General features: G+C 41.7%; 1 protein-coding gene across 1 annotated transcript in view; it reads left to right on the top strand.

Moving 5' to 3' along the window:
- THSD7B (thrombospondin type 1 domain containing 7B) overlaps window positions 1-22,460 on the top strand; it is a 297,680-nt gene that overhangs the window by 258,131 nt on the left and 17,089 nt on the right. The window contains exons 17-21 of the mRNA XM_005519602.2: window positions 6,799-6,932; window positions 7,605-7,758; window positions 16,810-16,951; window positions 18,359-18,474; window positions 18,966-19,083. Of these exons, the coding sequence (XP_005519659.2) occupies window positions 6,799-6,932; window positions 7,605-7,758; window positions 16,810-16,951; window positions 18,359-18,474; window positions 18,966-19,083 (664 nt within the window). The remainder of the gene's footprint in view (window positions 1-6,798; window positions 6,933-7,604; window positions 7,759-16,809; window positions 16,952-18,358; window positions 18,475-18,965; window positions 19,084-22,460) is intronic.

The raw sequence follows: 22,460 nt of genomic DNA, 5'->3' as shown, positions 1-22,460 counted from the left end.
GCCACCCTCTAGTAAATCACTCAACTCTTCATCCTCACTTGTCTCATGTGTAAATTAGGATTAAAGCTGAGCAGTTTTGAGGGTTGGGCTATAAATAGATAATGGAGAGCAGGAGAAACTTCAGAGGCTTGATAAGGGTTTTCACTCTCTTCAGAGAAAATAATTTTTCAGCAGTTTTTGAAGTAGCGGAGTAAGGGTGAGGGGTCTGTTTGTGCAGGGGCTCCTGTACTGCTCACGGGGCAGATCCTGGGAACTGGTGCAACTCTGTGTTTGTGCTGCTGTAATTACTGCCCTGGCTCTGAACTTCCTAAAATGGATCCCATCCTTTGGCCAGATGCAAAGTTTTAGACAATTTCAGGTTTATTTTGGTTCAATGCCAGTGAAGGCTTTTCAGAACCTTAGCAAAGCTCTAATTGATTTTCTTTTCTTCATACCACAAAGGGGAGGTAAGATACACAAACTCCTTTGATTTGGGTGTAAATGAAAACTAAAACTGCTGAATTTGTTTCACAAGTATTTGTGCAGGAATCTGCTAAAGGCATACAAAATTCAGGAATTCAATAATTTAGAAGTCTTACCACAGATCTGTTCAAACTTTTGTGCTCTAAGTCATTTTGAGCAGTTTTTTTTAATGTTTTGGTGGCTATTTGCTGCAGCATCCAAATACCTAAAGACAAGTATTCATCAGTGAAGCTGATGCTTTGCAAAATCTAATTTGCTTGAAAATTAACTGTTCAACAGTTAGCATATTTCTGGCAATCGTGATCGATATATAAACTAGCATGAAATAAAATCAATTTTATTTTAAAGAGAACTATTTAATGTTGAAATTTTAATGAGATAATTTCTGTGATGTAGTGTTTGTTAATGTGCAAGTACTTGTCCTTCAGATACACAGTTAATTCAGTAAAACTTTTAAGTGAGTGCTTAGATCTGCCAAATCAAGCACGCAGTTAAGCAATTAACAAAGCAAGTACTCCATTTTAAATTCAGTTTAAAGAATTAAATAAAAGAATTTCATTGTTAGAAATTATCTGGTTAGGATTAAACCGAATGTGAAAGCGGTATTGGAACATTATGAAAGTTACTCAGTTAATATATGGACATCTTTCAGCCAAAGAAAATATTTGGATGAATGAGATGGAGACAACATAGAAGTCAAATTTGTAGATTATTACAATGAATGGACATTTTTTCAGATGTATTTCCCACCATACTGTGGATCCATTTGTGTCAGGCTGGTTGAAAGAGAAGTGCTGGCTGTGGCCCACATGTCACCAGCTGGTGGCCATAACCTCTAAGAGGAGGAGAACATCCCACTGCTGTCTCCTCTTGAAGCCTGAAGCTGCAGAGAAAATACAAGTGGTTATGCAAAAAGTATTAAATACAGTGTCAGTAGGAGTAGTTTTAACCCTTACCAGCAAATGTCTTTGCAAACCATAGCAAGGCACCTCTCTTTATGATATCTTCTCTACTGTTACTCATGGTGGTGTCCATAGTTTGAAAATGGGTTGCTGTTTCTTCAGTTCTGACTCTTTCACTGTATTAGGTCTAATGTAACCTTGATATAAAGGCAGCCATGTGAAATGAACTTATGTTAGCAGTGAATTTAGCCCATTTGTATTAGAAATGAATAGCACAGAGGTAGTCCTCAGGGTCTCAGGCAACTGCTACAGTGATCAGTTTGGTTGTTCTAATATAATAAGCAGATATTGACTTAGTTGGAGTGAACACCAAGATTTACTGTCATGAAAGCTAAAATATTGACTGAGGGAAAACCAGAGTCAATATTTACCTTGAGGGACAATAAATCTTGATGTTTACTGAAATATGAAGTCACTATGATTTTCAGAAGTGTTGAACCTCGTTCTAGTTTATTCTGCAGATGCTCATCAGACAGGCTACCTGAAGTATAGGTGTGAATTTCTTTTAATGAATCACATCTGCTGAGCAAGTGCATTTATTTCTATGAGTCCATTGCAAGCCTACATTTAAATAAGTACATTAGAGAACATTATAAATCACACTAAAGCTCTTTGGTGGTTAGATATTTAGATTTTTCATTAAAATGCAAGTATCATCTATTAAAAGAGAAATTAAATAGATTAATATTTGTATATCTTGTTGAAGTAACTGTCTACGTCAATAATGCTTTAGCAAGGGTATAGGATTTGCATTTGAGTGAGTGGCAACTAGGTTCTTTTATTAGGGTAAGCTTTAGCAGTCTGTCTCTTAAAAAGTAGTTTTTATCCTTCTTCTCTTTAATTTATTGAGAACTGTGCCAATCTACTTGTTTTTTGGATTCAGGTGTTAAAGCAGTATTCCAGGTTAACTCTGATTATAAAGAGTGATACAGCGATGCTGTGAAAGGCAGCAGCAAAACTCCCCTTGGCTTCACAGGCATCATTTCAGCCCTTGGTTCATTGAGCCCAGTGCTCAATGCCCAGCATGTAAATATGAAAAACAATTGAAGAAAGCAGTTAATTTGCTAAAATGCCAGAAGCCTGTGTTTATTTCTTGAGGCAGTAAGGGATGAAGCCAGGCTGGTCACCCTGGGTGCTGATCTCTGCAGCTCCTTGCAGGTCAAGTGTCTGCAGCTTCCAGCAACTTTCTGCCTCTGCAGAACAATGGGTTCCTGTGCCTATTGCATAGAATTAATTTTAGTTTTGTCCTTCGGGACATGGATTGTGGCACTAAAGCTCCATACATGGGTGGGGGGCTCAGTGGGAAGGGGCTTGTAAATGCACTGTCATAGCAGGTTTGCATAAGCTGGGGGAAAGGTGGGCATTAAGCAGATTATTTTCAAAGGAACTGTTGTCTTTGTGCTTGGGAAGAGAAGTGTCATAGCTTCACAAGGGACTTCTGTATCTGCAGCAGAGGTAGTGGATGGCAGACTTGATGGGGGCCAGGAGACGTAGACCATGTGTAATTTGAAGGTTGGATGCACTCTGTTACAGCCAGGGATCCGTGGGAACACATCCCAACTCCCTCCAGGATTGGGTGCTTTGGGTTCCCGGATTGGTGAGGGAGTGAGGACACCACATCCCACCCCAGCCTCTGTCCAGGGTTGGGACAGGGGTGTTCCCATAGACCCAGGAAAAGTGAACCTAGGGTCCTCTGTTTTGTGGGATCCACAGAACAGCAGTGCTTAGTCAAAACCCTTTGAAAATGAAAAATCAAGAGCATGTCTCTTTAACCTCTTTAAGTAGCACAGCTCCTAGCAAAACAGGAATGGAAGGCTTTAAGGTTTGTTGTAGGTTATTTTCCAAATTAAAAAAAAAAAAAAAAGATGACTTGGAGGTGATTGAAAACAAATTATGGCAAGTCAGGAGAGAAAATGGGAGGAAAACATTCTCCTGTGGAGGAAAGGACCACATGCCTCATCACTGTGGTTTTTAAATGCAAAGATGGAGTTACAAATTGTATTCACAGCTTCCTGAACTCATTCCCACAGAGTTCCACCTATGGAAATCTTACATCTTCTCGAGATTCCCACTTAAAAGCTTGATGGCATCCACGGGTGCCTGTTGTAACTTGTTCTGAAGAAATCTGTTCCTCCCAGTGACGCAGGTGGTTATTTACATCTCCCCAGTGTCCCAGAGGTGCTGCCAGAGATGGCATTGCTCAGCACTGATGCAGGGCAGAGGGGAGAACTTGCTCACAGGAATGATGTGCTGTGGTGTCAGCACAATAACTTAGGAAAACAGGTTATTTGTGACAATTTTTTGGTGGTGAGTGTAAGCTGGTGATCCTGACCAAGGAGGAAGTGCTGCACAGGTCAGCAGCAGATCACTTGGGATCTGGGGTACCACAGGGACATGCAGCCAGTGCTGTGTGTCCTCCCTCCTCCAGCACAAAGTGGGGTGTCTGTCTGTCAGTCTGTCTGTCTGTCTGTTGGAGAGAGCTGACGGCACTTCACGCGTGATCAAACCGGTTTGACACAATCAGACAGCAGAGTAGAAGTGCCCTTTTTTGTAATTGTGATCCTCCCTGCTCTTTAAAGAGCACATTTGAAGTATCACTTCACATTATGTGCATTTGTGTCAGTGCCCTGGGATTTCTGTTTTGGTTCACAGGATTCCTCAGATAGATTTTAGTTCATGTGGCATCCATGCCCAGCTCTGTCTGGTTTTCCTACACAGTTCCTACAGCAAGTACATGCCACAGGAGGTTTTGACCAGTAAAACACCTTTATGGTAAATCCTGATGTTAAGCCTTTGCTGCTATCCACACGTGGGCTTTGCTGGTTAGGAGAGGTCTGATGTTTACCAGATGTTAAAGCAGAACAATCAGAGGTCACTGAGACAAGGAGATGGGATTCCCAAGCTCAGGCCTCACCCTGGCTTCAGGAGGGCAAGTGCTGAACCTGGCAGTGCTGTGAGCCTGCAGGTTTCACAGTGGTATGCTCTAACCCTGAGGAGGGGTTATTTAATGGAGCAACAAAAAGAATTCTAAATTCCCAAAGCTGCTGTTTGTGCTGGCCTGGCTGCCCTGCTATGCCTGTGGAGAGAGAGAGGGAGGCAGCACCTCCTGCCTGCCCCAAACATCAGCTTCCTCTCCAGAAGTCTAAACAGCAGGAACAGGCCACCCAGCTCTTAATAAACTTACTAAGTTTATAGTTTATAAAACTTTCTAAATTTTACCATCCTTGACACTGCCCTGTGAGGCACCTTCTCCCTGGGCCGGCCCCTGGCAGCCAGTTTTGCCCACGTTTGGCTCTTTGCTCATTCCCTCTGTGATGAGGAAAAACCCGATCGTGCTTCAAGCACCTGTTTCCCCCACTAATCGTCTCCTGTGCATGGCAGGCTGTAGTTTTTCCTTTGCCCTGTGGAGCAGGGAAACTAATAAATACTCCATGACTCTACATCCATCTCCTAGATGGATGTCTGTGGGGAACACAAAGGCTTTGCAGTGCCTGGAGAGGGATTGCTGTTGTCCCCGGTGTGTGCAGGTCAGTGGAGGTGAGGCTGGCAGGGCAGGATGGAGGCTTCAGCTGTGTCCCAGCACCCATGGGTTCCCTGCTGCCTGCTGCTGAGCCCAGGCTCGGTGAGTGCTGCTCTTCCGTGCTCCCATGTACACCATTAATGATAACGAGCCTGGCTGCTCAGCTAATTAGCAGTGCTTGTGGTGCTGCTTGCTCAGTGTGAGAAGCTTTGCTGTGTGTGCAGTCTGTACAGCACACAGACACCTGTGCATGCTGGAGTCAGGCCAAATGCCAGTGCCTTGGTGTGCAGTCCACACAGAACCAGAGAGTGGTTTCACTTCAAATGGACCTTAAAGATCCATGTTTGCAACTCCCCCATCATGGGCACCTTCTGCTAGTTCAGGTTGCTCAAAGGCACATCCAGGTTTGTAATTTGTGTTTAATAATATACAGGGGAAATGGTGCTAATGACTGCCTTTTTCCCCTTTGTTCCTTTCCCTTTCCTCTCCTCTGTGTGAAATGTGATGCTCTTGCTAGTTCATATTGTCCTTGCCCTCACCAGTTCAGACTTTGATTTCCCTCTTTCCAGTCTTTTCACCTTTACATATTTTCCACTTTTCATCATCTGTTATTCTTCCTTCTCTGCTAAACCTATGCACAATCTATAGGCAGACCCACAGTTAAATTTAGTTTCTGACATTTTCTCTTTTGGAGGAGTTTTCCTTTGCAAGTTGTCTTCCTTCCATTTGAAATAAAGGTGATTTTCTGATGGGACACCAGTTTAGTTTTCTGACCGGTATCTCAATTTTCTTGTCTTCCCACCTCCAAATTGTTATAAAAGAGAGTTTCTTTATAGTTGTAGCCACAACATGTCTAGTCATAATCTGCTATTTTAAAATGAAGCTGGAAATTATTAAACATGTGGCTGACTCTTTTTGGGGGGTAGCTGGGAGGAAGGTTATTGATTTATAGTTATTCTAATGGTGAGAATGAAATGGCTTCACAGCAGGCTGAGGAGGTTTTGGTGTGTGGAAGAAGAAATTTTAGGTGTGTTGTATTTTTCTAGAGCAGCACATTATGCTTCATGCAAAGCAACAGGGAATACTGTATCTTCAAATCAGCTTCTGCAGACAAACCAAATTCAAAATAAATAACTTTTATTCATCACTGTAATAGAACAGTTGATGCATTCATTTATTTAAACCTAAAAATCTGCTGAAGTGTTATATCTCAGTATGCTGCTTTTAACAACCTGAATATCTGGCACCTTTTATCAAGCTTTTGGCTGTATTTTTCTCCCTGTGTAGATACCATAGTTCAGGTGAACACACTGTCGTGTTTGATTAGGAGATATGTTAGAGATAAGTCACTTGCAGGCAAAATAGCATTTAGCATTTTTGTGTATAAAAATGAAATTTGTAGGACACGTGGAATTTCATTCTTTTATGGTAAATGGCTTATAAGAATGTGTTAGAAGCAAAGGTAAATGACTGCTGATTTTAAGTTTGTTCCTTCTGAAACACAAAAGGATGTGGCACATACGATCTTGGTGAATGACATGTGATAGATTATACTGAGAGCAGGCAGAGCAAATGAAATTGTAATGGAGTTCCTCTTCTGGCTGCAGGAAATAGCTGTTATTTATCCTGCTTCCGAAGATGCTGCATGCACACTGCTGTTCATTATATACTTAAAAATCCCTTGGCAAGTCAATAATGAGTAAATGAGCTTAAAGCCATTGCAACAGCCTTAGCATGAGGAGTGTAAGCCAGGATGTTTTTCAGTGTGTCTTTTTGTGGGTTTGGCTGAGGCAATTCTGCAGACCTGCTAATCTGGACAGTTCAGCTGAAGAGTTTGGTTCTTTCTCCTGTCAGGTGCACGAGGCAGTCCCATGCTACAGTGAGTGCAATCAGTATTCCTGGGAAGTAGGACCATGGTCTCCATGTGAAATCAACAGCGAACAAAATTCCCTCCACTGTGGAGAAGGAATACAAACGAGGAAAGTCAGGTGCGTGAAGACGAAAGCTCAGGTATTCCAGATCAAAAAGAGCTGGTATGTTCTTGCATAAAGCTGCAATGTCTGCCATCTGACAGTGAGTATGTTGCTGAGTCCAGTGTATTGCAGATGAAAAGAAACATGTTTATGTGCCATGGTTTACAGGAGAAGCATTTCAGAGATGCAGCCTTGGTCTTTCAGGAACACACCATGCTATTTAAATTAGTATTCTTCAACCTAAATGCCATGTATACATAAAACTCCCTGAGGTGCAAAGCCTCCATATTTTGATTTGCTAACATTTTCCCCAAGTAATAGCACTGCACACACCAGCGTGGCATTCATTATTACTGAATATTCATTCCCCAGGCATGGGGAAATGCTGAGTTATTTCCAAATGTTCAGATGTTACTAGCAGGAGCACTAAGATTTGTTCTCGCTGGTTGTCACTTTCTGTTTGCTCCTTTGTCAGCCGATCAAAGTTAAAATCCCTCTGTATGAAGTAACAAAAGCATGTTGTGCACGTAGCTGATTTCCATTTGCATTAACATATTAATTCTACTTTTTGACCAGCCGTGCTGCTTGTAGCTATTGTCATATCTATGTCCTGTACGGGGTTGAGAAAACTTGTTGATACCCATTGTGTCTGCAATACTCTAATTAAAATGTGTGTTTTCTGTGTAGGTGTGTGAGCACTGCTGAGGACCACGGCGTGGAGACTGTGCCCAACACTCTGTGCAGTCAGGCTGAGGTCCCAGAGACGGTGCAGAAGTGTAGCTTGTACTGTCCCAGTGAGTGTGCAGTGTCTGACTGGGGACAGTGGAGCCCGTGTCCACAGGTAGGCTCTCCCACCCGTGTCCTGGAAGCGTTCCTCATACAGCAGTTGTCGCTTGTCCTTCAACTATTTCATGGCATAGTTATTTTCTAGGAAAGTAAATTATTTTCTGAGGGATGTCAGGCTTAATGGATCCTGCCAGCACAGTTGAATCTGGAGATATTTATGTCTCTAAAGAGACAGAGCTATAGAAAGTTGCTTAGTGAAACATAGTTATTACTGTGGCAGTTGGTTCAACACATCCTTCCCCTTGGTCTGCCGTGGGAGGGGGCCCACACAAGCAGAGTGGGTGAGAACAGTATTCCAGCTGGAGAAAGGGCTGAATGCCGTAGGAAATGTTTGCAGGGAAGACCTCTGTCAGTGGTGCATGACTGCCATAACAATCTGCTGGTAAACCCTGGGGGTGACACTCCTCTGGACAGGTCTTAGTCCTGAGGGAGTGACAGCTCTCCCCTCTCAACACACGCTATTTCTGTCCAGTGTCTCCTCCTCGAGCCCTTGGGGGAAGATTTGAGGCAGCAGCAGCAGGATGGTATGACAGCAAGGTGCCTGAACAATTTGTCATGTCATGAAATACTCAAAACTTTGTGAATTATGCAGGGGTTCAAGCCACTGCGAAGTGCTCTGTGTTTTCCTAAGTGTGCAAGACGGAAAGAAGTTGCAAGTTCTGTATTATGAAAAGCCTCTGGCCTCAAACCACGTGATTTCAGATCTATTGTTTCTCCCTGATCAGCGTTGAAATAGGTGCCAGGTTTAATCTCGGAGGGGTTTTTTAATAAACTTGCTTGATGTATTTAAGTGACAAACATATATTCATTGCCCCCATGTTAACAGGGCCATTACCAAAAGTTGAGTGGTTATGGGACAGGTATTTATACTAGTGCTGACACAGGTAATTTCCTTCCATAATATTTTGTGTAGCGTATCAATATACCTGGTAAGAACATGTCAAATAAAATCTTGTGTTTCATTTCCTGCCTTCACCTCCTCCTGAGCAGCATGGCTTTGATGAAGTATAACACTCTTGCAACCCATACAAATGCTTGGATACCTTTCAGAGTCCCACTGTGGTTGGGCTGTTTCTTTGCCATTGACTTTTTCAGGCATGGATTTTCTTCATTTTCGCATGCAGTGAACTGATGCAGAGATCCTTGAGGCTGTTGGGGGCTTCTCAGGTGCCTTGGTGGCAGTCAGCTGTTTATGAAGGACTGCTTGAAGCTTTAAGCACCCTCATATCCTTAAGATGCACAGACTTTTTGCCTGAAGGCTCCTTTTTTTTTTCAGCAGAAGCAAAGCCTCCGTAGCCCAAGAAGCAGGAAAGGGAAGCCCAGAGCTCGTGGGCTACACTCCATCAGGCAGCACATCTCTTGGCAGGCACAGGGCCACATGCCACAGTCCCTGTGTCTCCTTGTCCATCGTTTGCCACAGTGGATGTTAACTCATAAATGTGAGGGCATCTGCATGCCAATGCAATTAACTGAACAATATGTTTTCACAAGCTGTTCTGCAATGCTTTGTTGTGAAACTGAGATGACTGTGTGCCGATGGAGCATGTGTTTCAATAGTTCTGTCCAGATACGAGGCAATAAACAGCTTGAAGTTTTATGGGCAGATAAAACCCTCTCTTTGATGAGTTTACAGCAGTGCTGTCTCCCTTTTACAGCTACTCTGGCTGTTTGTGTTGGGTTTTGAGAGAGAACCACGCAGCACAGTCCCTCCCAGGCTGCACATGCTCCACATTTCCAAGGCAAATGGGCCTGCTGTTAGTGCAGAATGACTGTGCTGTGGCACTGGTGTATCTTTGGTGTGTGTGGGGCAGGGATTGAGGGAATCGTGGTGGCTGGAGTGAGGCACTGCCAGCACCAGGGTGATTAATGAACCTTCCATCTCTTCCATCATCACCTGAGCCGCTAGGAAAGGTGGTCACTTAGGACAGCTACGAGTCGATGGACTAAAAAATTTCAAAAGATTTGAAAGATCAAATCACATTGCAGTGAAAAAGCAAAACGGTGCATCCTTGGCTGCTCTATTTCAAGCATTTTTACATTTCATACCACAATACTTGGCACTCTTTTAGTCATAGCACTCTCATGAGGCAGCTGCCAAAGACCATTCCAGGAAGTCTTCCTGTAGTTCTGGTCATGTTTGGCTTGCTGGAGATAAAGGGAATTTATGAAACTTGACAAATTCCAGTTTGTAAGTAATGAATAATCACAATTTCAGCCTCATCTTTGCCTTAGGAGCTTTTTGATTTGAGATATTTACCTGAGATTTTGGTCAGGTGAGAATTCTTTCCCAGTCACTTTGGTGTTCTGTTCATGTTTTACAGTGTTGATAATAAATTCATCCTGATAGCAGAATAACTAACCCTTATCAGCTGCATATAAAAAGGCCTTTTAGATTATCCATTGTACCTTTTGTCAATATGTCATTGTATTCTGGATACTTTCTAGGGTATTACTTGGTTTTATCTTGTAGCAATATTCTTCCCATGTGAATTTTCCACTTTCAGGATGGTAAATGATCTTGAATCGTGTTGAAATCAATGAGTCATAAAGGTGGCGACTGCTTTGTCAATGGAAAGTGTTTTCTTCAATACTTCTCTCTGCTAAAACATTGTATTTGTTCTACCTTTTTTTGGCTATATTTCCCTTTTCCTTTTAAACACTTTTGTGGTTCTTTATAATTTCAGATGCTCCAACAATTCTTTTATGTGTGTTTTTCAACTGAATTACATATTTTGCATCTTGATTATAGTGCTATTTAACGCTGCTACACAAAGGTAAATTTTAATATTTCATCTAATGGTCAGAAATGAAGCTGTCAGAAATATAATGCCTCAAGGTTGCTTTGAGATTTTGTCTCTGTACTGGATTCAAGAAATGCATAGTTACTGATTTAAATCTTCCCTATTATTCTCACTTTTTCTGTTGACAGAAGTAAATTCAAAATGGTTTTCCCTGTGGTTAAAGACTATTTTTTGGCTATGTTTCATTCTTTGTCACTAAGTAACATCCAAGTGACTTAAATACCAAGCTTTAAAGCCATTTAAAATAACAGTTTGAAGCTTGCTAGTTAAAAACAAAAACAAAAAACCAAACCAACGAAAACCCACAAGGAAATAGGTTGACTTGCATTTTGCTTAAGAGATTTCATATTTGTTCCAGGGACAATAGCCTGTTCAGTCAGACATCATCACTTGATTGCTCAAAGACCCAGCTAAACAATCTGGGAACTGAAATCCTGTCATCTCTGTTACATATTCAGTGATGGAATAACACACACGTCCTGCGGCATCTCGACTTTGTATTCATCTGACTTGGAAATGTAATTAATTGACTTCAATTGAATTCATCAAAGCATTCTTAAAAAGAGTTAATATGCGAGTGGTGCTACAAGTCCCTGAAATAATTACCTCAAATCTATTTCGTTAGCTCTCTGTCGGTGGATGGCTGTCACAGCCCCCGTTGTGGATTGGAGTGGCCTCCTTGCTTGCCTCAGCTGTTGGCATTTCTAGCAGCTAATTCCAAGAGGTCTGAAATTAGTTAATTATAGGAGGTTGCCTGTGTAGTGAGTGAGAACAGCTGTCTCCATTTCAGAGAGCATTTTCCTCATGGATCAATGGCGATGCACCGCGCTCAGAACTTGCGACAATTGAGTTATTATTCCCTGGAATCCGCGGGGGGAGTGTGATACCCACAACTGACCAGATTAAAAGTGTCACCAAGTGATACAGCGAGCTCTCAGGTCTGCAGTGACTTCCTTTGTCGATGCAAGTTGGAGTTGTTACAGTTTGGAAATGCCAACTGGAAGAGAAATTGTAGACTCCTGTAGATGCTGGGAGTCACTGCGTGGATTAAGAAAGTCTCCATCACAACTGGTACCTGGACACAGGATGGGAAAGGTTGGAAGGGACCACTAGAGCTCATCTGGTCCTTTCTTTTCAAGCAGAATTCCCCAGAGCACATTCCTCAGAATTGTGTCCTCAGACAGCTTTTGGATATCTCCAGAGGAAACTCCCCAACCTCTCTGGGTTTGGCACGTAAGTCTGGCAGAGGACCTGCAGCGTGAAGGCTGTACTGAAGAGTGAGGCTTGCACAGAGTTGTCTTTCTAGCCCAAGAGATAATTTATTCAAATCAAGCATAAGAATTATGCTGGTCAAGGCTTTTTGGAAGAATATGCACCTCTCCTTACACACAGCTGTGACTTGGATGATTTTGTATGGCGTTGTCAAAAAAAGTGGGTAACTGCTGTATTTTTTAGATTGGTTGTTTTTTTTTTATTAATCTTTGTTAACGATCACTTTTTTAAAAGTAATGGTTCTGTGTGGAGGCAGGCAAGGTTTCAGAACGTGGATGCATCTGAAAAAAAAAAATTATGCAAATGCATTTTCATTTCAAAAGACTGCTCCTGTTATTGTAAATGGCTTGTTAAATTGTTACAAAACATCCACCCTGGCATGAACAATGTAATGGTTCATTGCTCTGTTAAAAATAGTCAAATACGGTTCCTGCCTTTGCGTTTACCTTATTTTGAGGTTGTATGTTTCCTTATGAATAGCCAGTTAAGAATAATGCAGCCAGCTATTTATAGTGCAGGATGCATTATATAAGCTGCTTGATAAATTAAACAGCTTAAAGGGCCTTGTAATGGGTTACAGCCTCTGTGCTGTACAATTATGATGCATATGAAAGCCTGGATCAATGGACAGCTCCTAAATTCCATCCCCAAGAGGGTCTAATAGTGTATATTAATGTGTGATACGTTAACAGCTCTTATGCTGGAACTTAGCTTCCTAAACTTGCAGCTTTATTTTGTTTAATACCCTTCTCTTCCAGAAAAAAACTTCCAGTGCTTTGTCAGTTCTGTGATTGTTGGAAGCAAAGGCTGGGGGGGATCCTTCGTGTATGTTTTTGTCCCTCACTTTATATGTTAGCTTTAAATAATGACTAGTGGTCATGGTAAAGAAATAGCTTTGGCTAAAAGAAGTATTAAAAAATGCAGTAGTCAATAGTGCCAGGAATCCCCCCATAGAATCAAGATGATGGCTGTTATAATTTCTAAACATCCTTTGAGAAAAACTTTGATTTATTCCTGCCTTAACATTTTATGGACCTCTCATTGCTTCAGAATATTTTGTTTCTGTAGTGGTTTGTATAATCTGGCCTGTAGATCTCTGGCTCTAGCTCAGCTTTTTCATACTTTATGGAGAAGAATAATGGAAATGTTGAGATTTAATACTATAAAGTAGGCTGGAACAGTACAGTTATACCCATAAAGAAACATACTGTTTGTGTATGACATCCTATTGCTGTAGGCTATTGATGTGCCACCTGAGGTTATTATTATTTTCATCCAGAAATTAATTCTGTTCCTATCACCAGTTCCAAAGGATGCATATGCCAGAATTACACACCCCATTGCTTACAGTCATCAACAAGGAATCCGAACAAGTGACATAGTCTGGAAAACTTAACAGCCAAACTGATTTGTGCCTGATCTTGAAGGTACACAGAATTCTTCAGGCCTCTGACCTTCTGCCTCTGTGCACCACAGCTGCCTCCATTTCTTAGGACTTGTTTCCTCTCCTGTTATTTATGGGCAGTGGGCACCCATAATCACTGTCCTCCTTTGATCCATAAATCTTTATTTGTAGTTTGGGTGGTGTCAGAGGTGGGTTTCAGTTTCACAGAATGGGCAACGTTTGCTGTTACTCCCATTTCTATCCCATGGTTACATTCCAAATTCTCCCAACTATGGAAACCAGTTAAGGGATTTATAACCAGAGGCATAAAAATAAGTGTTATGAGCATAAACAGATGATCTCAGAAACACAAGTCAAACTCCCACTCCTGAACACATCTGTTGTAGGCACCTGCCTTTCCTTATGCTTCCACTGTGGAAATGTTGGCTGATGCTGAGCACAAACCAGTGGCAATAGCCTTACAGGATGTAATGGCTGATTTAATGTAAAAAATAATTTAAAAAGCTTAATCTGTCATCAGTGAAAGCACTAGTTACTAATTGATCAGTAGAAAGTAAAATAACATCTTTGGAAGTGTAGCATCCACTCAGTGGGAAGAGAGGAATTGTAAATGAAGATACTCAGTAAAGCATTGCTGCTTCACAGTGGGCTTTATTTATTTAAAACCCCAGAAACTGTAGATTCATACATGCTTGTGATTAGAAACTTGGATCCCTAGGGCAGATCCAGTCTTGATCCATGTACCTCACTAGCACCTTCACTGGTTTTTTTTAGAATATTACTTGAGCAGTCAAATTAGTTTTGTCATTTTCATTTGTGAAAATATTCGTAATCAACCTACTGTCTTCCTTAAATCTTAATTAATCCCATGGTAATTTCTTACTTTAGGTACTCAAGAAATATTTCTTCCTTTTGCTGCCTTTTCTCTAAATTGCTGACTGCCATTTCTGTCCTGCCTTCTAAACCTGTGATTTGCCATTGATGGTGTTTAGTTTTGCTCTCACACACTCAGGACACTCCACACTCAGGACAGCATGAGTGCCCTCAGCATCTCCCCACTGGAAACAATCCCTCTTCTTTACTTCCACTGTTCACATCCCCTAATGACACTGAGTCTGCTGATCCATTCCCCAACCTTTGCCATGCCATAAATACAAGATTTTCTTTTTCCTGGATTTTTGGAGGGGTCCTGCAGGAGCTGTGCACCCAAGCCCATTGAGATTTCTGGGTAGCTGGATACTCAGCTCCCTCTTGCTCCTTTGAAAATTCCAGCTTTCATCTTTTTCTTTGCAAGTCGTTCCCTCCTGCTGCTTACTCAGTTCCATATATATTTGGCTCAGTTTTTTATGTGGTTAACTTGAAAGAGCAAGGGCAGAAAATCAATTATAAAACTAAATTGACTTCTCAATTGACGTTAAGAGAAATTCAACAAATAATATTACAGGATATTAGTTACAGTTTGCTGACTTTGAACTTTTGCGTGTTTCCCATGTCCTCAGCTTGATTAAATGAATGCTTTTCCTACAGAGATTCCTTATTATTCAAAACTAGTAAAAGTGAGGGACTTATTGCATCAGCTTTGGCTTCTGAGCACCATGGCTCATCAGCACAGTGAGAATTCTGGCTTCAGAGCGTCAGTAAACCAGTTGTTTGTTTGGATCCTGGCAAACACCAGATAGATTTTGACCCTTTAGACTGGTCTGCTGCCGAGCAGGAGGATATCTGAGAGGGAAAATGGTTCTGCCAGCCAGGAAAACTCTGGGGCTCTGTGACAGCACTGGGCTGCAGCAGTGTCCTATAATCAAGCACAACAGGGGCCATGGTAGACAGAGGAAAAATACTATTTTATTAAAAGAATTTACTTATCTACAAATGAGGCATATTTTCTGTCTGCAGGTTCTTATTTTAAAAAGAGCAAAAGCTGATATTTCCGAGCTGGCACAGACAGCTTCTGTCACAGCATCCATTGATTATTTTTTTTTTCCTTTTGGTAACATAATTCAGAGAAATATTAATTAGGAATAGCTACTGAGATACATACTTTGATTTTTTTCTTTAGTAATTTTGCTCTATTGGCAAATCATTTAAGTTATTAGTGTTAGTTGTGAGAATGAACAATCAGATTAGTTGCGAAAAAGGCAGTAAACTATTGGTAAACACTTAACATAGGTTTAATTTTGAGATAATTAGAAACAATTGGGTATTTTAGCTGACCAAGCGTATTCAAATAAGATTACCATTTAAAATGATTTGACAAGGTGTGTGTCAGCAATAAAAATGTAATAGATTTTCCTTCATGTAGTGTAAACGTAAGGAAAATAGGCCCAGACAATGTATTTTAAGACCAGAGCAGACTTTTCCCCCATTTGTCCTGATATTTATTCTGTTCAGTTTTGCTATCATCTGTGCAGCTAATCCAGTTTACAGCAGTCTGAGATCCAGATTTATGCTGCAAGGCCATTACATTTCCCTTTAATATTCACAATACAGGAATTATCCACACTTCCACCCGTGCAGGGTTCAGTGTTTGCAGGCTGTTTGTTGCATGGTAATAAGCCTGTGGTTTCAAACTGGTAGTTGTTTTTTGTAATTATTGTACTCTATAGAAAAACCATGTTTTAAATCCCCAAGCATTTATGAAAATCTATTTCTACATGCATTGTTTTCTTTGTTTTGTTTTCTTTGCTGTTCCTGAGCAATCCTAATGAGAAACTGTTAGGAATTAAATGAGTCATCTTGTTCAATAAATGGCAGTGAATACCTTTAATAAGGGATTTATTTCCATTAGGTTTGCTGTGACCACTTCCACTCGCCCATTCCCGGTACCGGACTGTGGGAAAATAGCTCTGTGCCACGGTGCTATGAGAGTGAGGATCGAGGGCTGCTAAAACAAACAATTTTCATGCCTGTGATGCACAAACAGAAATGAAAAGCTGCCTCAGTTGGTTCATATTCCTGTGGAAATGTAAACAAGCAAATCCTGGTTTATAGGCAGCCACACATCAGTATTGGTATCACATACTCTGAAAAGGCACCTCGTCTGGCCAGCATCATAACTCATATGCAATTACTAATGTCCTTCTTTGAAATGAGGGCTTTGCTGTAACATCAGATATCACTTTAAAATGCATTAATTGTGCTAGAAATCCTGTCCTGTTATTCAGTACTGTGGCATTTTACTGGAATTCTTGGAAGGAGGTGCAGCGCAGTGCACAGCAAATATGCGGTCTTTATCCCGTTGTACCTAAGGATCCTTACCAAAAAGCATGGGAAAAAATAGTACAGGAGGCCTAAAATAGCCAAATCAGGGTGGATAAAAGATGACTTTTAGTGATACTGGATTTTTAACTTTGAACCACATTTCTTTTCCTTTATATGCTTTTAAGTATTGTTAAAACAGGCGTGGGCTTGTATCTTACCTCCATGTGGCCATGGATGTGCATGAACAGCCCTGGTCTGTGGTGTCTGTGATTTTCTGAGGTCAGTGATGTCTGTGTGATTTTCTGAGCCCAATGATGTCTGTATGATTTACTGGGGTCTCTGTACTGTCTACCCCTCCTCTCTCCAGGTGTGTGACCCCAATATTATGCAAACACGAACCCGACAAGTGCTGAGGTCTCCTGTCAGTTCAAAGCCCTGCCCTGAAGATTCACAAATGAAGCCATGTATTCTTAATCAAAATTGCTTCCAATACCAGTACAACCTAACAGGTAGGTATAAATTTTCAATATCCCCTTAGTATGTGTTTTTAGTTATGTTTGCTTGGGGTGTTGGTTAAAGCCTTGACATCATTGGTCCAAATAAAGTTAATTACACGCCTACATTTTTACACATTAGTGGACAAATGCACAATTTTTGTATTTAAGTTGTTGTTGCAAGTATATGGGAAATAAAGCATGCTAAATGGGATTATCAATGGGTTATCAACAGAATTAATTACAAAATTTCAATTAAAAGAGTATCATCTGTGTGGTTCTGGTGAAGCCAATAGTACAGAGTACAACAGAAGTCTGTTTTGAAGGCAGTATGAGTTATATAGGTGGGCATAGGATATTCAGAGTAAAATGCATTATTTAGGGGCTTAGAAGCAATTGGTTCTGCTGCAAACAAATGAACAAAACAAAACCGAAAAATTCCTTTTGTTTTGACCAGCTGAAATAAATGAGAAAGGCATTCAGAGGAGAGATCTAAGAGAAGTTTGGGGGCTGGTGGGAAGGGAGAACAAAGCAAGATAAAATATATGAATATAAACTCAGCCTGTTTGTAATAAAAGCCCTAGAAACACAGGCAGCAGGATGATGCCTTTTTTATCATCACATTTCAGAAATGCAGAACATTTATGTGTTCGTGTTTATCAAAGGTGGAAGACACAAAGTAATAGGTTTTCTTCTCATCCTTCTTATTTATTGGTGGTGTATGGAAATTTTAGTGGCTTCTGTAATGCTTTTTGTTTATTTTAAATGGTGTTTTAAAGCTTATTTCAGTTTAGTTGTATTCTGACCAATATAATTTCAGACATGTAATAAGATATTAATTTTTTTCCTCTAGAAATACTGCTTTTATTTCATGAGTATTAAAGTTTAGTTTTAAATAATGGATAGCTTTGCCTCGAGACAAAAACAGGTTAAAACCAGAGTTCGTTCCCCTTCAGAAACTTCTCTGGCTGCTTTATCAAAGTGGAATTTTACTTCAGACAATACAGTCTTGTACCTGTGCCAGGTGGATTGAACTGATAGCCTTTATCAGCGTTCAGCATGTGCACTCTGATGTACTGGTGTCGGAACGGGATACGGTATCGGACTACAAAGAGAGAGTCTCCTCTGAGACCTGTCTGGCTTTGAGAACAACTTTCTTTTGTGGGGGGGTGTTCTGGGGTGTGGGATGCCCTGACATGGGGAAGTGCTGTTGTAGGTGAAGGTAACACCCATGTTCAAGGCTTCAAAGCCAGGCTGGATGGGGCTTTGAGCTGCGTGGTCTAGGGGAAGGTGTCCCTGTCACAGCCGGGGATTGGAACTACGCAGTCTTTAAGGTCCCTTGCAAGCCATTCTGTGATTGCATGATTCTGTGCTGAGTACAAAGGTGACCTGCAGCAATGCACCCTTTGTTTGTGCCTGCAGGCTGGAGCGGGTGCCAGCTGGGTGCCAATGCCACCTGCGGTCATGGGGAGCGCCGCCGCCTCCTGAGCTGCCAGCGCAGCGACGGGGCCACTGTCAGCATGCAGCTCTGCCAGCAGGTGAGCAGGTCTGGGGCACACCCAGAGATCCCCGTGTTAACAGAAAGCTGGTGGTGCCTTCTGATCCACGCTAAGACATTCCCCATAACTGGTGGAAAAGTTTTGTATGGTGCTGGGAGCGCACAGCTGGAGGGGGCTTTGGAAAATAGAGGGGTGTCAGTGGGTGGTGTAACTCCTCGACTCAAACACATGGGGCATGGCTACCAACCCTGCACCATCCCAAAGCTGGGGACCAGGGAGGTTGTGTTCTGCTGTTAGAAATCTAGGGTTGCCCCTTTGGAATGAGACACAAACACTGAGGGATGCTCAGATATGAAACGCTTCACCGCTGGAAGCGCATTCAGCCATTGCACCCTCAGGGAAGCTCCCTGTATACATCACCGTGCTGGTGCCCTGCAGAGTTGCTGCCAGTTCTTGTTTGTGTGCTTGGCTGTGACAGGAGGTGGTTGGGGAGGCCTGGGGAAGCTGATGCCTGTGTTTCCCTGTCACAGCTGCACCTGGAGAAGCCCGTGCCCACGAGCAGTCCGTGCGTGGTGGGGTGTGCTGTGGACTGCCAGCTCTCCCCGTGGTCAGCCTGGTCGCAGTGCTCACACACGTGTGGCGCCGGTGGTGAGTCCCTACCTGCCCTCCTGACCCCCCATACCCCAACAATGCAGCACAGACAGCACCCACAGCCCCAGGTGGACTCAGGCAGTCCCTGAGTAGGGGTACAGAGCTCAGGGATAGCCTCAAGCCACACCTGAATCCTTTGGAGGTGGTTTTGGATGTTCTGGAGGTCCTGAGGTGGTGGATGTTTAGAGCTAAGCAGGCTATTTCCAAAGTACTTTAAAGTGAAAAATGTATCTTGGGGAATGAGTAGTCAGATGTCTGGAGGATTATTTATTAATTAATTCAAACTCTCAGAATTCAGTCATAGCAACCGTTAACCCCAGAGATGGAGAGTATGTAAAGCTAGCAAAGAGCTTGGGAGTGTTACAAGATTCTGAAGAGATTAATAAATAAATACAAATTCTCTGGTGAAGTAATTTTTACTAACATAACTGTATCCCATTGAAGAAAACACACAAAGACAATTTTTCATCATTTAGTGTATGCCTCTATCTCCATCTTGCATTCACAGGTCCCCTAACACTTATATGACCCCAGTAACTTCAGCAAGACTGTCTTCAGCCAGTAGTGTTCACCAGCATACCAAAAGTGAAAGGATTAGGACCTTTTTCAGCTTAGGTGTTTTAAAATACACTTTGAGTATTGACATGAGGAAATGCATTGAAGGTTTTATTCTCAATAAGCTTGGGACTTTATTTCCCAGGCTTCTGATGTGCATTAGAGGTACAGCTAATGGTCTTTAAGATTCAAAACCCATAATGTATATTTGAATCAAATTCACTAAGGTCAAAAAGAAAAAAAGCTCTTAACTTCCATAAAATGATTCCTTCAGATGGATACCAGAGATCAAAGCAAGTTACAGAAAAAGCTTAATATTTGGATTAGTGCTGTTCTTTCTTTGCTGAGCTTTTAGCCCATTTGTGAAGTAGTGCTTTCTTAACAGAAATGAATAATTCATGGACAGTGTTTTAACAACAACATACTGGGAGTACTATTAATTCCAAATTATTATTTTTTTTTTTTCTTTAAAATCCATTTTGGAGTGTTAATGCTTGTGTTGCTGAATAAACTTAATTTAATTTTTTGAGTGTTCAATCACTTACTAAGTTAAACAGAGTACAGTGCAAAAGCAGGTTGTAATGTTTTTATGGCTTTTAGTATGCTCAAGGAGCAGCTCACCCTATATGGTACCTGAAGATTTTTTCCATCCTGAGCTCTTACATTGCATAGTTTGCAAAAGGAGATACTCAAGTGAGTATGTGTCTTGTGTTTAACCCCTGAAATGCTTGTGCTTGTGCAAATTCCAGACTGGTTAAAGAGTTGCCAGTGAGTACAAGGAGTTACTCCATGTCCTAAATCAGAGGAAATCTGGAAACATTTGTGCTGAAAGAGACTTTCCAGTGAGTGTCCTGGCTTTAGGTGCCAAACCTCATTGAGGCTGTTTCAAACACACAGTCAAGCCCAAACTCAGCTCAGTTTACAGGTCATCCCTGATCTTCAAAGATCATAACTCTGTTCTACTGCTGGCTGGAGAGCTGTCTTGTACAGGCCACTGTACTACTGCTGTTGTTTAACATGGATTTAAAAGCTGGAGATACTCTTCAGTGAGCCTATGACAACCAAGCAGCTGGGAAAGCTGTTTTACAAACCATGTCATAAAGAAGCCAAGTTCTTCTCAGTCCTTCTCTACAACTTGAACAACTTCACAGGGACCCTGAACTTCCAATGACAGAGCAGAAGCGCCAGTGAAACAAAAGTACTCTGCCTCCAGGTAATTCCAAGCACACAGTTTATTTTCCAGCAGCCTCAGTCTTGATCTGACTTCTGCTGTATCAACTCAGAGCTACTGTGGTACCAAACATCCCTGGTGGAGGGATCTTGGCATCTGTCCTGTGGCAGTGGCCCTTGTGTGGTTCCAGCAGCACAAACAGTGTCATTCAGCTGCTTCACTGAGCACCAGTGGGTTGTAAATACTCCTGGATGATGGCAATAACAGAGAAGAGTTTCGTGCACTCATCTACAGGCGCTGCTTCAGAGGAACACAGCGAGGGCTTCCAGCCAGAAGGGTCATGGACTGCCACACCTTTGAAGTCACCCTGAGTTTCTCACAGGCTTCCGTGGGAGTAGGAAGAAGCCTCAAATTAGATAGGAAAAAACAAAGGGTGACAATAAATGAGCTGTGGGAATTGGCTGCAGTAAACACTCATAACTGCTTCCCTTTGCCAGTAAGCAATTGCCCACTGTCTGGTACAGCTAAAATGCAGGGCTTAGGTGCTCGGTGTGCAGAAATAATTCACAGCAAGTTGAATGCAGCATTACTGGATTAGCTCACAACAATATTTTGCTTTTTTTGGCTTTTTTTGGAGAGTGTGAAAGGCCTGCAGAAGCACCATAAAGGACTTCAAAGAGAAGCATAATTTAAATATAATTTGGGTCAAAATTTAGTGTTGTTGGATTTGTGTTTTCACATGTTTTTTACTCAAGCATTGTTGCTAACAATTTTATTCTATCTTTCTCTTCCAGTAACAGTTTGATGCAATATATTTTAATGGATGGTACCTTTACTCAGATTTTATTTTATGGAATAATGCATTTAAACATGAAGTGCTGCTGCTGTGCATGTGGCACTGACATCTAACACAGTTCTGCTACACAGCAGCCAAAGGCGAATACATTGACTTTTATGAATGATGATGAATAAAGCAGATCTCTCTTTCCTGGCTGCACTGAGCCTGTGGAGATGTGTAACTGATGTTTGCCTGTTGCAGCTGTAGTTCTGGGCAGCATCTGCTCAGGATTCTGGATAGGGCTTTAGGCTGACACAGGGTTTTATATAGGAGATCCTTACATCACTTGCTGTATTGCTATGTAAAGATGTATAGAACTGCTTTAATGGATGATGCTTCCGGGGCCTGAATCAAAGTTACTGAAAAAGATGTTTGGTAATCCCCAGCAAATTGAATTTCCTTTGTCAAGGCAAATGAATAGATGAAGATGCTGAATCTTTCTACATAAATGTTTTCCAATCCCACATGGCTTTTCCCAAGTTCTGTAACAGGACTGCTAAATTGTATAAAACCACCTACAGCGCTGCTTTGCCACTTACAAAGCTGACCTTATCACATAAATTACAGGATTTAGCAGCACTGAACATGTTGCTGTAGCTTAGTCCTCAGACCCCCAGGGACCGTAGCGAGCTGCAGAGACGTGAATCCCAGCACCAGAGTGACCTGTGGGATAGAAGTGAAGGTGCACAAGGATGCACACAAGGGAAAAAATCAGTTGTATTCTTCCCTGAATCATCACCAATTTGGGAAAACATTTTTGGTGTTGCCTTGTGAAGAACTCCTTGTGATGCTTTCTCACCTGCTACTCAA

Source organism: Pseudopodoces humilis, chromosome 8, assembly GCF_049639895.1.
Source record: "Pseudopodoces humilis isolate 2021_Gansu_Grassland_sample_001 chromosome 8, ASM4963989v1, whole genome shotgun sequence".
Lineage (NCBI taxonomy): Eukaryota > Metazoa > Chordata > Aves > Passeriformes > Paridae > Pseudopodoces > Pseudopodoces humilis.
The sequence above is the reverse complement of the archived record's forward strand: the minus strand, read 5'-3'. Positions and strand labels throughout refer to the sequence as shown.